The sequence below is a fragment of the Botryllus schlosseri genome, chromosome 2 (genome assembly GCF_051294905.1).
Source record: "Botryllus schlosseri isolate E-star chromosome 2, Bs_hap1, whole genome shotgun sequence".
In the NCBI taxonomy this organism is placed as follows: Eukaryota; Metazoa; Chordata; class Ascidiacea; order Stolidobranchia; family Styelidae; genus Botryllus; species Botryllus schlosseri.
Genome location: NC_137237.1, coordinates 24,469,480 through 24,485,535, shown reverse-complemented (window position 1 = coordinate 24,485,535; position 16,056 = coordinate 24,469,480). Strand labels below are relative to the sequence as shown.

Sequence of the window (16,056 nt, the reverse complement as noted above, 5' to 3'; positions counted from 1 at the left end):
ATCCGCACTGAGTTGATAATTCAGTTTTGGTGGTTTAATTTCCCTTTTCTTGTCGCTATCTCTTCAAGTCATTGGTAGGATTCTCTGAAACCAGAGTTCAGACGAATACCGATTATATGATCAAAACAGTTCTAATTTGTACTAACAGTTCTAATTTGTACTCGAGCACATTAAGAAACCAGAATGAGTCATCAATAGCACTGGTAAACATAATATTTATTGACTTTGATCAGACAATTGATTTCGACTAACTTTTGCGCGCTGAATTCATACTTCCGTTTTACTCTGTCACGTCAAGATTTTGGGTTAGGCGCCCACCACATTGTCTCATAACCCACATAAAAGTACTACTTTTAATATTTTGTGTTTATTGTATAGAACGTTTCAAAAGCCATTAGCAGTCGAAAGTAAATCAATACACCCCGAATAAACATTTGCACTTCCTTATTGGGTTGATTCAAACTGATATTGCTTCTGCCGGACAAATAAAGTGCGACTTTCAGGGTACAAATTGACGCTAATAGTAAATTTAGGGCTGGGCAAAATCGAGTACCTGAGTGATTCGATTCTGAATCACGTAAAATGCTTCGAGTCGAGTCGAGTAATCGAGTATCACTCATTATGACGTCATAGCAGAATATTATTTGTCAAAGTTCAAATATGTACCTTTTAAGCGACCACAAAGAATATAATGCCTGTTATCCATCATATTAAGGATACTTCGTTATTTTTCTCGACCATACCGATTTCATTGCACTTGGTGACAATATTGTGGGATGATCATGACTTCGGAAATGTGCTATTTCCAGTAACGTTCGTAGCTTTGTACTTCATGTTTCGTATGCTACGATACGGCCAATCAAGGTTTCAAGGCTTCAACAGTGAAATTAGCATAAACTCGTTGATCGTTGATAAACTCCTCGTTGATAAATCAACTTTCAGTGGTGAGGAGCGTATAATTTCAGTAATCGAAAAAATCGTCTTTTACTACTCGACTCGAATCATTAAAATTAATACTCGATTCAGATTCGAGTACTCGAATCATTGTGCCCAGCCCTAATAGTAATACCTCCTAATTCTGTGGGTTGTCTCGTTTGATAATCGAGCATTAGTCAGCTAACAATCTACTCTGGTATCATCCGCGTTAGCGGTGGTTTACGAAAAGCCTACAAGTTGGCCTTGCTACAAGTCGGCAGTTACGGAATCAAAAAATATTGAATATCGGCCTGGTGTAAATGACCATAGTAGTCAACAGACACCATGAATACAACAAATAAAAAGAGAAGATAGCGTAATGGTTAAGCGTCCGGCTTCTTGATCGGTAGGTCGTGGGTTTGATCTCCGGCCGGGTCAGACCAAAGACCTGATTAGTAACAATGGTATCCATGACTTCCCTGCTTGGCGCTCATGCATTACTGGGATAGCATGGAGGGGTGGTGCAAGACTTAGAAAGCCATACAAAGCTATATCTGCACCTTCCTTGTCCAGCGGCATATGCACATCATGCACTCATGGTATGCATATGCACATGCACAGATTGTGTGTATGCCTATCATGAGTCGGTGTATATGCCGCGAAAACACCAAGGACAAAAATAAACTGCGTCCTTTCCTTTCCTTTACAAATAAAAACTCTGGTATCTTATCCCCATCACCTTCAGATATTGGGGAATACTTTCTCCTTGCCCATCGCTGACTATGCCAAAGTTTTCCGGGAAATTGTTTAGATATTTTAGCTTTTTTGAATGTCTGTTATCTGAGATAAATATATGGCAGTGCAGTGGCACATATGTATCACGGTTACATGTGCATCTTTATTGTCTTACCACTGAGAATACACAATATTTCAAAGCTGACACATATGACCCAATCGTGCTTGTGATATTGCAACAATTCAATGTTTCTTTAATATTCTCAGTGTTTCTGTATTGTTCACGAAGACTGAGTGTGCAATTGTTACTGCACATATGACGTTGCCATTTTCGAGAATACCACACTTTAGATTCCTTTTTGAGCTACCAATAGACATATGCCATTTACTTGAGTTGTAAATCGGAATTCCTGACTGCTCCGGCAACGCATGGTAACAGTATCATGCCAATGCCAGTATCACGTCAATAAACAAAGCGATACCGAAAGTAGCCCTACGATGAAAACGCCGTTTCTCATGATCGAAAGTGAGATATCTTCTCTCTCTTTCCCGCTAATGTTTTCTCAATTCGTAAGGATGCTAAAAGTTCACAATATTCCCCCCAATTAAGTCCCAAAGCCTATGTGGGATCATTTAACTTGCGTTGATGGACTACTCTACGTTCTGAATCATCTTCTATTTCAAAATCTTCATCATTACGCCTGCTAATCCTAAGATCTTCATCTTGATCCAAATTATCGAGCGAATAGGAGTTTCAAGTTACACTGGGTAAGCTGAATGGGGCATTGGACCTATAGTTGATAGTAAATGTAATGTTTACTTTACTTGCCATATTCTGCGGTTTGCATCAAAAAATATGTCTAAAAGATCCTTGGATGATTGCATCCTCTAACCCAGGGGCCGCCAACTCAAAACGGGTCGCGGGCCACTTTTCAAATTTCGTAGCGGCCGCGGGCCGCATGAATTCAATATCGATTTAAAATAGGCAGCCACGTTTTAAAACTCTACGTCAGTACATGACGTGCTACCTAACAAAGACAATGGGCATAGTCACCACAAAAGAAGTAATATTCTATTAAATGAATACAAATGCAACAAAAAATTATTATCATCAATTTCATTTTATTTTGAACTCTGAGCTGTGCACGATACATGAAAACGCTTTTCAGTGACTGAGGAATCGATATTGGGGCTAGCGAGATACGTTACTAGCTGAAGGACCACCTCCACGTACAGTTCGATCTTGTGGGGAAGCCCTAAGCCAGTGTTTCTCAAACATTTTTAGACACGCTCCCCTTTATGATACTGGAAAATTTCGCTCTCCCCTTATCGTCATATCGCAAAATGCAACAAGAATGCTAGCAATCCCAAAGGATAGTTTGATGGCATGGAAAGTTATGACTGTTGATGAAATAATTCTATAATAAGAATTCCGGAGTATACACAAAATTTTAATTTCATGTAACTCGCGCAGAGCGCGGAAAAATTTTCACCTCATCGCAGCGCTGCGTCCCCTTCAGATGATGTCACGCTACTAGGGGCACGGGTCCAGTTTGAGAACCACTGCACTGTGCCGTTCCCTAAGCGTCTCAGTCTTCGCAGTGTTTCGCCATTGCACGTCAAGGCAATATGCCCAGCCCATTCATATCAGCTGATTATTATCCCTCGATTGAATGCTATTCCCATCGCCAAAGCCGTTTTAGCTAGTGACAAATAGTGATGTTGGGCACAGGAAAATAGCTTATTTTGAGACAACAACAATATGTTGAAACTGTAGTAAATTTCAACATTTCAAAATGGTTTTCTTAGGTTTTTTTCGAAATGTCAAATCAAGTTGCGGACCGCAAAATATGACATCGTGGGCCGCATGCGGACCGCAAAATATGACATCGTGGGCCGCATGCGGCCCGCGGGCCGCGTGTTTGTGACCCCTGCTCTAACCCAAAATGGCTGGAAGCATCGGCCTGGATCGATATCAATACTGTTGTTACTAATAATTCAATTGACCTCTTGGCTATATAACTTATTATATGATAAAAGTGTGGATTTCTATATGATATAAAAAATAAATATGGCTAAATTAGTGAGAATTTGCATATTTTGGTCATATGTCGTGGAGCAAATACTTGACATGTTAGAAGAAAACCAGCTGCATGTTTGGAATCAGCATGCCAAAATCAGTCTAAATCAAGTGCAAAATCAAAGTCAAGAAATTTTTCGTTCAAAATTGTTGCCCAGTGTAATCATCAAAAAGACCCGATGAAGAAAGAAAAAATATAATCTGACGATTGATTGAATCAAAACAAAGATGAGAGAGCTAAGTAGCATAATTAATATGTAAAAATACCATATCAGTAGTAGGCTAATTGCTTTCATAATCGAAGGTGTTGCGGGCCGCGTGTTGAAAACCCCTCCTATGGGGATGGACCAGGGGCTGGCTTTTGCACAGGTCACAAAATATGAATGAAGGCGCAGGCTGAAACTAGGCATTGTGCAATAGGCGCGGATTTCGTGCCTGCAGACTGCTCCGCACTGACTCAGAGATTTTTCCATGAACAACTTGCAAACAAGATAGAATGATTGGACAGTACAAACAGTTTTATGGTAGTCGCTTTCTTATTAAAGTTTCAGTAATCGCGTCGTGCTGTAATCATAGGTTTTCATATCCCTACGCTTGGGTCAGTTTCGTTGGATATGGTATCCCCTCTTCAACATGCGATAACGTAGAGAAATATTCACAGTGCTATAAATGTTTTAATATACGTATGTGTATCGCATACATCCTTTCGTAATGAATCGTAAATATCGTCTCCGTCCTTCATGTGGCCGTTTATAACCGGAGTATCTCGTGCGTAGAACAATATAAAACCTATTACCCTCATTTCGATTACGTTAGCAGTCGTCACAACATAGGTATAGTTAATATCAAAGTAATGTTCCTCTCCATAGAAATGGCGCATGTACAGTTAGGTTGTTCAAAAATAACTTTTTTTTTCTCCAAATTTCACACGCTTAATGATAAAATTGTCAGGTTGCCTGAAAACGCTACACACCAAATTTGGGTCAATTCCGACCAGTAATAAAGGCCGTGCAATTTAAAATTTAAATTTCGACCATTTGTGAATTTACAGTATTTTCGGTACGGTACATTACCCATCTACACATCCGTGAGAATAGAAACGCTTAAACTATATTCATTCGATTTAAATTATAAAATAGGGTTGGTGAAGGTGAGCACTGCGCAATGTAAGCACAGAGCCGTCTAAGAAACAGAAATACGTTGCTATTAGGTTAATATACTAGCATTAGCTACTAATACGCCAACGTAAGCTGTGATCGTTTTGTTTGCGACCACAAGTGACACCAGCGTATCGCGAGCAATCCGAACATACATAAGATAGGCCGATTTAATCGAAACCGTTTACTTGATGACTTGAAATTGACTCGTAAATTTTGCTCCTAGTCACAAGTCAATCCATATTTCCGAAGCACCGAGTCATGTCAAGTCAATTTTGCAAAGTGACTCGAGTCAAGTCAAGTCATACGAAAATATTGACTCTATCATCCCAACACTGGCTTATTATCCATTCAGGCCGTTTGTGTCATGAAAATTAATAATGTAATGTTTGCAGACAATATACATCTTTTACGACTTCCATTCACGCAATCTTTCGCCATCGTCTGCTTTCGCTACCATGCGCCCTCTGCTGCCTATTTTCTGAGGGCGACTTTGAAGCTCGGCGCAATAACTCCGTCGGGTATTTTGTACACACTATATACTTACGGGGAGAGACTAGAAAACCAGGTTTTGATCATAGGCAGCTTCTCAATCAATACATTACACTACACATGTTTAGGCTTTATGCACCATCAATAGGGCCTGTGAAAGTCGAGAGCCAATCGAGTACATTACGCTTTGTCTCGAATCGAGCATTCAAGCATCACTCATAATATCGTCACAAGCAGTGGTGGCTTTTGGGGTAGGCGAGGTAGGCGGTAACCTAGGCCCCCCCTGGTTGATTTACGCGCTTTCGAGGGCCCCCCTCCTCAGTTTACGCGCTTTTTTCGCTTTCAAATACGTATATGGTATTTGATTGTAGTGGTCTTTTGACTATGCTATTTGTGGCTTTTTAGGTTTAATCCTACCAGGCAAGTTCTTGCAGACAAAAAGATTTTCTCTATAACTTACAAATTTCTCATTAGTGCGTGTTGTTTCGTGTGTGTGAGAATTTCTCATTAGTGCGTGTTGTTTTGTGTGTGTAACTGTTTATTTACAAATTGCGCTGCTACAATAGTACGGTATGTCCGTGTACTTCAAAGTTTGTTGTTGTTGCCATTGTTACAATGCGAATATCATGGTTTGTGATTTTGATTGTTGCACCATACTTTGCCTTTTTGGTTTTGCTTTTAAATCTGTTTAAATCCCCTTGGTGGGCCGTTAACTCTTGAAAAGTGGCACCCCGAAATTCTTCGAGTGCAAGAAATATTATACGGTATTACAATGGATGTTGTATTGAATGCTATATTCTTACTGATCGTGGAGCTACCTCTTCACAGGTTATACCAGTGCTGATGTGTTTCTGTGGTATTACTGGTGTTGTACCACGTTGCCGCACATTTTGCTTGTATGCCTAATCATGCAACAAAATCTTGGTAGAAAAAAGATAGGTCCAATCAGCACCTGGCTGAAACCTTGACGTGGTGTGCTGGCTTATTACTAATGTCAGCCGACAGCTTTCTGGATTTATTTTTATATGGTCTATTTGGCGTGCAGTTGCCTTGATATACTATTATGTCATGCTACATCCCATAATTCGTCTTAATAGGCGGGTCTCGACACGCGCTATAGTTCACCTGAGTCACTTGTTTTCAAATATGACAAGTAGTTTATTGTACTTTGGCATGGCATTATAATGATTTTATATGGTTAAAGTTTCATCATGATGTACAGACAATGTACTACTGGAACAGTGCATACGAGGTGTACAGCAATAAAACCTTCGTTCAGCGTTAGTAAGGGGGTCTGGGGGGGGCGTAACCCCCCAGAAGTTGCGATAATGTAGATCAGCCCCCCGGAAGTTTCGCCTAGGGCCCCCAATCGTAAGGCCACCTCTGGTCACAAAAGTAGGTATGGCGTGTGAAGTACAAATTTGTAGGCTCCTTTTATGCGACCACAGAGAAAATATTACCCGTTTTACACCGTAGTAAATAAAATTCAACTATATCAGGGGTAGCCAACCTTTTTTTAGTCACGGCCGCACTCCTGGGGATAGTAGTAATGAACTAATTGGACGCCAAATAACCATGTTATACTGTCTATGTCCATTTCCGGCGAACTCCGGATGAATCCATTTATTGATACCGTCTTACTATACGCACCGAAATGATTAGTTGCCAAGTACAAAGAATCAGGGAATCGTCATTGCCGCGCCAAGTGCGAAATTTTTTTCAGATTCACGAATGAATTTCGTCATTAATGTTAGTAGTTTCACATATTACTATCACACATTCATCCTTTCGCAGCCCATGTGATCAGATTTATCAGTAGAGTTGATGGAAGGAGTGCTTTTGAAAATGTATGCCAAGTTATAAATAATGATGGACGTTCGGGTGGGCGAATTGTTATTAGTCACTTTGTTGCATGCTCCTATTTGTTGACATCACATCAGGATTGTCAGAATGTCGGTATAGTGGAAAGATATTGAAATCGCCGAATCGGATCAGAAACAAATTCCTTTCCTGAGAAGCACACGATTCCAAGTTGATATTTACATATGGACCGTATAATTTTCCTCTGCTGTTCACATAGCATTGTAGGGCTCAGATTGCAAATGGCGTTACTATACTAAAATCGAAAAATGAAGTAGTATTGTGTCGCGCGCAGCGCGCAGAAAGTTTCAAGATTAATTAAAATCTCTCAAAAATTCGTGAGTATATTCGTAAATTCAATTTGCATGGCGACGGCCGCCAACACATACTAACTGAATTACGTGACGACGGCCGCACAAATTCCCTTCTACGGCCACAGGTTGGCCACCCCTGAACTATATCTATTTAATCGGACTTTGTAGCAATGCGGTTCGCGATTACGACTTCGCTGAAATGTCATTTGCATTGACGTGCGTAGCTTTGTACCGCATATTTCGGATGTTGAGATACAATCAATCGAGGTTTCAAGCCTTCCGCGTTGGGAAAAAGTATCGAAACTATAACTTTCGTTGACAATTATACCTCTTCGTGGAAAGCGGTAAACGATCTCGTTACTTGAAAACATCGACCCTACCTATAGCCAACCCGAGTCCTTATAATTATCACTCGAATCGGATTTCAGTAGTGCATTTTGGTTAGTCTCCACCAGCACGACACGAATATTCGACCCGTTCAATGCATTTTTCTTTCGCTGTTTGCGAATTTCAAACCCATGTTGTTTTAGTCGGATTTGATCTTTAGTCCGAGAATGCTGCACCAAATATCTAAACTATTCTCGAGTTGGAAAAGGGTTCGGAACAATGTTAAATATAGGCTATAAGTAGGACGACTTTTTTAAAATTGCAAAAAAAGTTAAAATTTTGGTAAAATTGTGGCGCTTGTCAACAATTTTCTGACAAAGTCAAAATTTTTTTGCAGCAGTCATTTCGTTTTTATCGTGGATGTTTGCGCTGTCGGTGAACTTATCATTTGACATTTTACATCTTGAGGCCTACTTTATAGGCCTACCGTTGTAGACGGCCCATTGTCTGCCCATTGTGAATCATAAACGGTCAAATGAAGCAAATCGATTGACATGGTGTTAAGCTCAACGTACCGCAATATCCAACCAGAAGCAAGACTGCGTGGGCGTTGGTTCTTATATCAAGAAGCGCATGTTGAAAAATTGTGATGTGGACATTATTGTCAGAATGAAGCAACACGGTGTGTTACCAGCAGTGTACCCACAACTTCAGTGTTGCCAGCCAACAAATGCTGCTGTTGAACGTCCTTTCTCCATTCTAGGCAAGCGACTTAGTATTGACAGACACTTTCTACCCGAGAATGTAGGAAAGTATCTTTTGTTATACTACAACAGATTTTATTTATTTCTACTATAATGCGTGGTGTAATTACTGGAATTCATCACAGGTCCAGACTTCGTGAAAATAAAATGTAACAATCATGTAACAATTTGTCAGTTTTTAAGTCAAAAGTTTTTTTTCAGGCCAAACTACTACGTAAGGACAGATAGTTCCAACTAGAAATGAAGATAAATAGTACAATTTTAACATTATGTGCGAAAATGCCTGATTTACGTACATGTGGACAAAATCGTCCTAGCTATAAGTGGTTAGTCAGATCTTTGCGTAAGTCTGAAATACACAGCTATCACCTTGGTCAAATGGTAGATTCGCAGAGTCACGACTCATGACGCTATAGATATATGATCAAAAGCAAATGCCCAGGTCCAATCTTGTATGGCAAAGACAGACGTTCGACAAAATTTGAAATTAGCAAAATATTATGCCTGCTAAAGTACTGTCGATTCGCTGTGGTTACGCAAACGATGTTTTGTCAATGTAACTCGCGCAAAGTGAATTGCCATAATTCTAACGGGCAGAACGTAAGATTACGTAGAGTAAAACAGAGGTCGGTGGGTTGGATCTGACTCGCATGACGGAGGTATAACTCAGCGTGCTCTCTACGCAAAGCAATTGGCCATTCTTAATTTACTTTATACTTCAATTATGAAAACACATTTATATTCTACATGTCACGATTGAAAATGTGTATTTGCTCAACGATGTGTGGCAGATTACTAACAGCAGGCCCCACGTAACATGCTAATCTTGCTGTCGTGGCATGCAGTTATACCTGTGACGCTGTGACGCAAAAATAAGACGGGAATCATTTTTTTGGCAGTGCTATGTTGGAAATGAATGAGTTACATAAAAAAAACATCCTTAAATAGAGCTATTTTCAAGAGATCGACCGATTTCAGATTTCATTAAGGCCTACCTATAGAACATGCACAGTTACTATGATGAATAATATTTAAACGGGATGGGAATTTTAGTGGTGTTGAATTGAGTTAATTTGTTTTACAGCTTTCGAATACAGAGATGACATGGGTGATTACAACAGGTTTGGATTCGGAAATCACCTGAGCTACAAAACGTCATGCCCCACTAAAAGATTCATCTTGTCCGCATTAAAAAACATCAGTGATGGCGAATCAGTCAATCAATTTTTATTTGCGCATGGTTTCGGCTTCCTTCGAATATTGGCGGATATGAATATGATTGAGGTAATAATATTACTATCATCAAACAAATGATCTGAATTGCGCGAACGAATGAGACGAATTATCTATAACTAATAAGTCTTGTGCAATCGACGACATCATAAGCTAATTTCAATTATCTATCCCATGCTGACATTCAGTGGCAACACTGCGTCACGCAGTAGGCTATGTCTGCATATTAAATTTACATAGCGATTCATATTTGACTTTGTGAGATACTTTTTTGCAACTCATTATATCCCGACCACTGGAATTACTCCTTTCCATTCATTGTTTATTCGTTGAACCACATCCATACGCATCTATTTTCTAATCCCCTAACGATTGGCATCTCCGCATTTACCAGAAACAAGTAAATATTTGCAGGACGATGGACCTTTCCTGGTAGAAGATTATCCCGTCAAAGTCAACAGAACATATCGAGCGTCACTGTACTCACCAATGTCCGGAAGCTTAGCATTCGTTGTAAATCAGTGTGGTGGTAAGCATATGAAATGTGTTACAGTAGCGAAATAGCCAATCGGCTGCATGACAATTGACAATCCGATTCACCGACCGAATATATAAATATGTGGTTTCCAAACTCTGGTACGCGAGAGCATTTCAGGACGATATCGCAATATCACCTGGCAAAGCCACCAGACACAGTTCACAACAGTATTGGGAGATGAGGCCTACAACAACATACGATTTAAAAACAGTCACCATCATCGATAATTAATTTGAGTATGCCGGGCTCGAATATAGTCTGAATCGGCCGTCTTGTCTATCCATTTTGCCTATCCCGTTGTGGTGAATCATTGTATACCCAAAACATTATATTATATATTGTATATATAGGACTACAATTACACAGTTTTATACGTTTCTGTTTGAATTTGATGAGATATCGGCGTGTCGACCATACTGAGCACTGAAAGTACGTATTGTTTTTGTTTCGTGCTGCATTTTTGACGACTATGGCTGGGCGCAATGATTGGAGTACTCGAATCTGAATCGAGTAATATATTTACTGATTCGAGTAGAGTAGTAAAAGGCGATTTTGTCGAGTACTGAAATTATACGCTCCTCGCCACTGAACGTTAATTTATCAACGAGAATTATAGTTTCGATACTATTTTCCACTGTGGAAGCCTTGAAACGTTGATTGGTTGTATCGCATACGAAACATATAGTGCAAAGCTACGTACGGTACTGAAAATGACACATATCCGAAGTCGTGATCATCCCACAACATTGTCACAAAGTACAATGAAATCGGTATGATCGAAAAACTACCTAAGTATCTTTAATTTGATCGAGAACAGGCAATATTTTCTTTTGTGGTGGCAGAAAAGGTACATATTTCAACTTTAGCATATTATATCCTGTTATGACGTCCCAATGGGTGATACTCGATTACTCGAATCGACTCGAAGCATAATGCGTGATTCAGAATTGAATCACTCAGGCACTCAATTTTGCCCAGCCCTAGTGAGTAGTGACGACATCGATCGAATATTGTACACCAGTGTCTTACCAGTTATCAAAATAAATTCACGGTCACTGTAACCATAACTTTGCCCTCTAAAATACGTTCCTATATAGACTTTTGACCTACTTTAATCCTAGTTTTATCAATTGACAGACCTCATCTACGTTGAACTCTTGGCGAGTATCGGCTGTTAAGCGGCGTTACTCCGCAATTTTATAAGCGATGAACTGGCGCGATTGCCATATTAGTGGGGCAGCATAGCAAACCTATTGTGCATTTTGTGACACAAGCACCAAATTTGGCACACATGTATATTAACATGTTGCGAACATTTTCAGATATTGAGCCACTCAGAATTCTCTCTTTATGTCCGCCATATTGGATTTCAAAATGGCCGCCATTTGAAATCTACATTTGCGATTATGTCTGGGTCAAATGCTACTATTGACTTCATTTTAGCAGCATTAGGCCCAGAGATAATCGCAAATGTAGATTTCAAATGGCGGCCATTTTGAAATCCAATATGGCGGACATAAAGAGAGAATTCCGAGTGGCTCAATATCTGAAAATGTTCGCAACATGTTAATATACATGTGTGCCAAATTTGGTGCTTGTATCACAAAATGCACAATCCTTCTGAATATTTGGGCTGAACCGCCCCACTATATCTATACTTTGAGTATACACATCGAATTCGCGAATTTTCACGTTTACAGCAGAAAAGAAGCTCCAAGTCTTTCACAAGGAAAAACCTTTATATTTACCGCTACACAGTCCTATTACCAATGGAACGTGGGACCTGGACGAAGCACTCGATTATTTCGGTTTCAACGACCCTGAGGATTGCAACTGGACAGACTTATGTTCTCTAAGAAGCGAGGTCACAGACGCTTCGACATCTGACGAAACCACAAGCGCTCCGACATCTGACGAAACCACAAGCGCTCCGACATCTGACGAAACCACAAGCGCTGGATATTCTGTCAACCAGTTAAAACGCCATGCCATCTTCATTCTACTCAACCTAGTTGTACTGGTCTCACTCGATCGAGTCCAGATGTGATGTTTTATTTATACCAGATATCCTCCAACCACGAGTCAGTTGCGGCCACTCAACACAATAAAATTAACGCAAAACCTTCGCAAACCGTTATGATCAGATAATAAAATATTCAACTGTCATATGAAATATAAATTCTATATGAGTTGGAAATATATTCTGGAATTCGGATGTAGGCGGAGGTGACCAATCATGTACATAACGACATACTGACATAATAATAAGCATGCAGGCAACAATTGTTCATCTGTCTCACGACATTCTTTGAAGCAAGCGCAACTACATAATGCATACTTTCTAAGAAAATTTTCAATATAAATATGACATTCTTTTTATTACCGAAATCGTTTACCGATTGAACGATATATCTCCTCTATTACTGTCAGATATATTATACCGTCTTGTGTCTTTGTCTCAGTGACTTTGTGTCAGCCGGGGTGATGAGAATTTCAAATTTGGAAGTTGTCACTTGCTGTTGCTAAGAGATCGCTACTCACAAGTGAACATGACGATGTTTATTAACCAGAAATTTGTGTTAAATCTTCCCCTTTATAAAGTGGCATTATATAGAAGTCGGCTCATTGCTCAGTATAACATAGATCGACTCATATGCTTTCCCAAAATCAATTCACCGTCAGGATTCGAACAGGGCCTTATCCAAGCTAAGACTTTTTCACGCAACTTGCGTATTCACTTTGGCGACATGACACATTGGAAAAGCATATCGATCATATATCAGAGATCTGTTTCATGTGTATCCACAAGAAAAGTCGAGCCATCTCCAAGGAACGTTCTTTTCAACCTTTTTGAGCACCATCCGCACTTTGTTTTTGCAAAATAAAGCTCATTCGTACAAACCAACCGAAAATTGTTATATAAAAAGAAGATGAAGAATATACTTAACAATATTTTGTTAAGATATGCAACAAATAGGCTAAGCCTAGGTCAGTGCTTCCCAACCTTTTTCAGTTTGCGTCCCACTTTTGATGTAATTTTCATTGTGCAAACCACAATGACATATGACCGAACAAATAAGAACGGAATTCGACGTACTACGAGTCGTTTGGCTAATAATTAAGTTCAATTTGCGCCCCAAGTGTAGTTGAGCGACAAGTAGAGAAATTGAATGTATCGAGCGCTCATGCACACTCGATATATGATTGCAAACGAGAATGCACGTGGTCCAACAGTAATTCGTCTCTTACGTTGAAGATAAAGAGGTTCCTAGTATAGCTTGCGTTGCGGCAATTGTTTGCTGATCATAATCGTGCTGGGTTGCATTTTCCAATCAACGTTCGCAAAGGCTTCCATTCAACGATGGTGATGAGTGCTTCCATTTTAATGCCTTTGCATTACAACAATTGCTTTCATTGTAAATTATTTGCTTTGATCAACCATTGGAAAGGGTGATTTTACCTTAAAGTATGAATGGATACTACTGTTGCTAAAAAACTCTTTTTTTTGTAAGTTTACTGGTTTGCTACTAAAATTGTTACGCAGGCTAAAAACATCCATCAATTTTTATTAGTAATGATTGTTAGAATTTCTCACCATGAATACTGTTCTTTTTCGAATCCCAAATTTTCTAATCTAATAACATGTCTTCTACGGGTTGGAACTTGAGATTATGCCAAATTCGTTATGCTTCGTATTCTCAAACAAATTTCACTGGGTAGCCAGTAAAATATGAAAGAAAATTTGTTAACAGCCCTAATGGATGCGCTGGTTTGTATTGTAATAAGTGCTATCATTGCTTATTTTTATTGTGATTTCATCTTGAATCATGAATGAATATACAATTTGTTCCAATGTCGTTTTGGTAGTGTGAGAATTTCAGCATCACGCTGCTTTGCGATAGGTAGGCTACAAATGTTGGTTAATTCACATTGTCGCAAATGTATGCTTCCAAACATGTCGCGGTACATTGTATGCTTCCCAACTTGAAAGATTCAGGTGTGAATATCAGTATCAAGGTTCACTATCTCTTCAGTCGCTTAGATGGTTTTCCTGCAAACCTTGGCGGTGTCTACGTGAAGAGCAGGGATAAAGGTTCCAGCAGGACAGTAATGTCACCGAAGAGAGGTATCAGGGCCAGTGGGATGCACATATGATGGCCGACTAGTGTTGGAGTCTCCAACGTGACTGCTTGCGTGCGTCACATTCCAGAAAGTCGTACCAAAGAAAATTTATAAACAATGATTAATTATTTTATTACAGTACAGGTATATGATTAATCAGCCTGTTTCGGCAGCTTACTAAATGAACTTTGAGTGTTACTAAAATTAGTGTTTGTGCTTTGACGTCTCCTGTTTTTGCAGTACAAAAATTAGTTGTTTAATGCTGATATCGCCTAATTTTTATAATTTTTGCTTGATTTACACATGAAACAGGATTCGCGTATGGCTCTCTGTGTTAACGATTGCGTCTTTAACGAAATCGCATCAAGAAATGAAGAATACTGCATGCACACACTTGAAAAGACAGATGTTAGTAGTAGAGAAATGGTGGATATAGCCGCATATCGTCTTTTAACTTAAAGAAACTAAAATCTCTAATAAAATAAAGAAACAAAGGATAACGGACTTACGCATTTTGCAGAATTGCAGTTCGTGACGGATTGCTGCAAGCGATCTGATCGATATGTGGCTGTTTGATTTCCGTTTGAAATGAGTTTGGTGTAATATTTGTGACGTAATTCTCGCGGTTGTGGCGTGACTCGTTATTTATGAGTGGATTGATCACTGGTTCTGCCTGTTGATTTCAAAACCCGGCTGACCTATCGTGTCGCGCTTTCTGGAATTGAGTAAGGTTGCTATCTGCGTGTCAAAACTCGTTTGCGGTGAATATAATTTTATTATCAGGCGAATAATATCAAGGTTATTGTCTTTGTTGTAATCGAATCTTTCTGGATCTCTATGGTGTGTACTCCGACGAAACGGAAAAGTTGACGCGGCATGACGCGGCGTGTAATCGTGGGTTGGTTCATCCAATTTCTCTTGAATGTGATGGGATGAGGGAAAATTTGCCCATTGAACATTACAGCTGTGAAGTAAACGCTCCTCTTGATCCGTATATGAGAGCCTTATGCTATATCTCAAGTGCACGGTCAAGGCGTTGGGCCAAACGAAACGATGTAAATTCACGCTTGCCGTTTGAACTGGCATACTCTGGTCCGGAACGATAACCGTTCAGCTCCGTATTAGAGTGATATATATGTATTCTTGGTATCATTTTCAAGGCTACTTGCAGAATTACGTAACTCACTATCGGGGGATGAACGGATTCCGAAACTAGAAATGGTCCTGCCTGGCGATTTAAAACTCGGCTGACCTATCATGTCGATCAATGATTTCCGGTTCAATTGAATACGGCTGCTATCTGCGTATAATCAAAACTCGTTTATGTTAAATTAAACTCGTTTGAATTTATTATCAGGCGAATATACTCAAGGTTACTGTATTATTTGCTGTAATTTTCCGCGTATGACGATCGAATCTTTTTGGATCTCTGTAGTGTGTAACCCGACGAAACGGAAAAGCTCGCCTGGCGTGACTCGCCGTGTCAGCGTGTAATGGCGGGTTGATTGATTGATGGGTA

At 39.6% G+C, this 16,056-nt stretch overlaps 3 protein-coding genes across 3 annotated transcripts in view; 1 reads left to right on the top strand and 2 right to left on the bottom strand.

Moving 5' to 3' along the window:
- LOC145456830 (multiple inositol polyphosphate phosphatase 1-like) overlaps positions 1 to 14,272 on the top strand; it is a 28,080-nt gene extending 13,808 nt beyond the window's left edge. Inside the window, exons 6-8 of the mRNA XM_080334956.1 lie at positions 9,729 to 9,928; positions 10,292 to 10,406; positions 12,116 to 14,272. Coding sequence (XP_080191082.1) covers positions 9,729 to 9,928; positions 10,292 to 10,406; positions 12,116 to 12,462 — 662 coding nt within the window. The 3' untranslated portion in view covers positions 12,463 to 14,272. The remainder of the gene's footprint in view (positions 1 to 9,728; positions 9,929 to 10,291; positions 10,407 to 12,115) is intronic.
- LOC145456913 (uncharacterized) overlaps positions 1 to 16,056 on the bottom strand; it is a 185,142-nt gene that overhangs the window by 57,402 nt on the left and 111,684 nt on the right. The window lies entirely within an intron of this gene.
- Positions 1 to 16,056, bottom strand: part of LOC145456849 (tubulin epsilon chain-like) — a 297,431-nt gene that overhangs the window by 186,705 nt on the left and 94,670 nt on the right. The gene's annotated exons all lie outside the window — the stretch shown is intronic.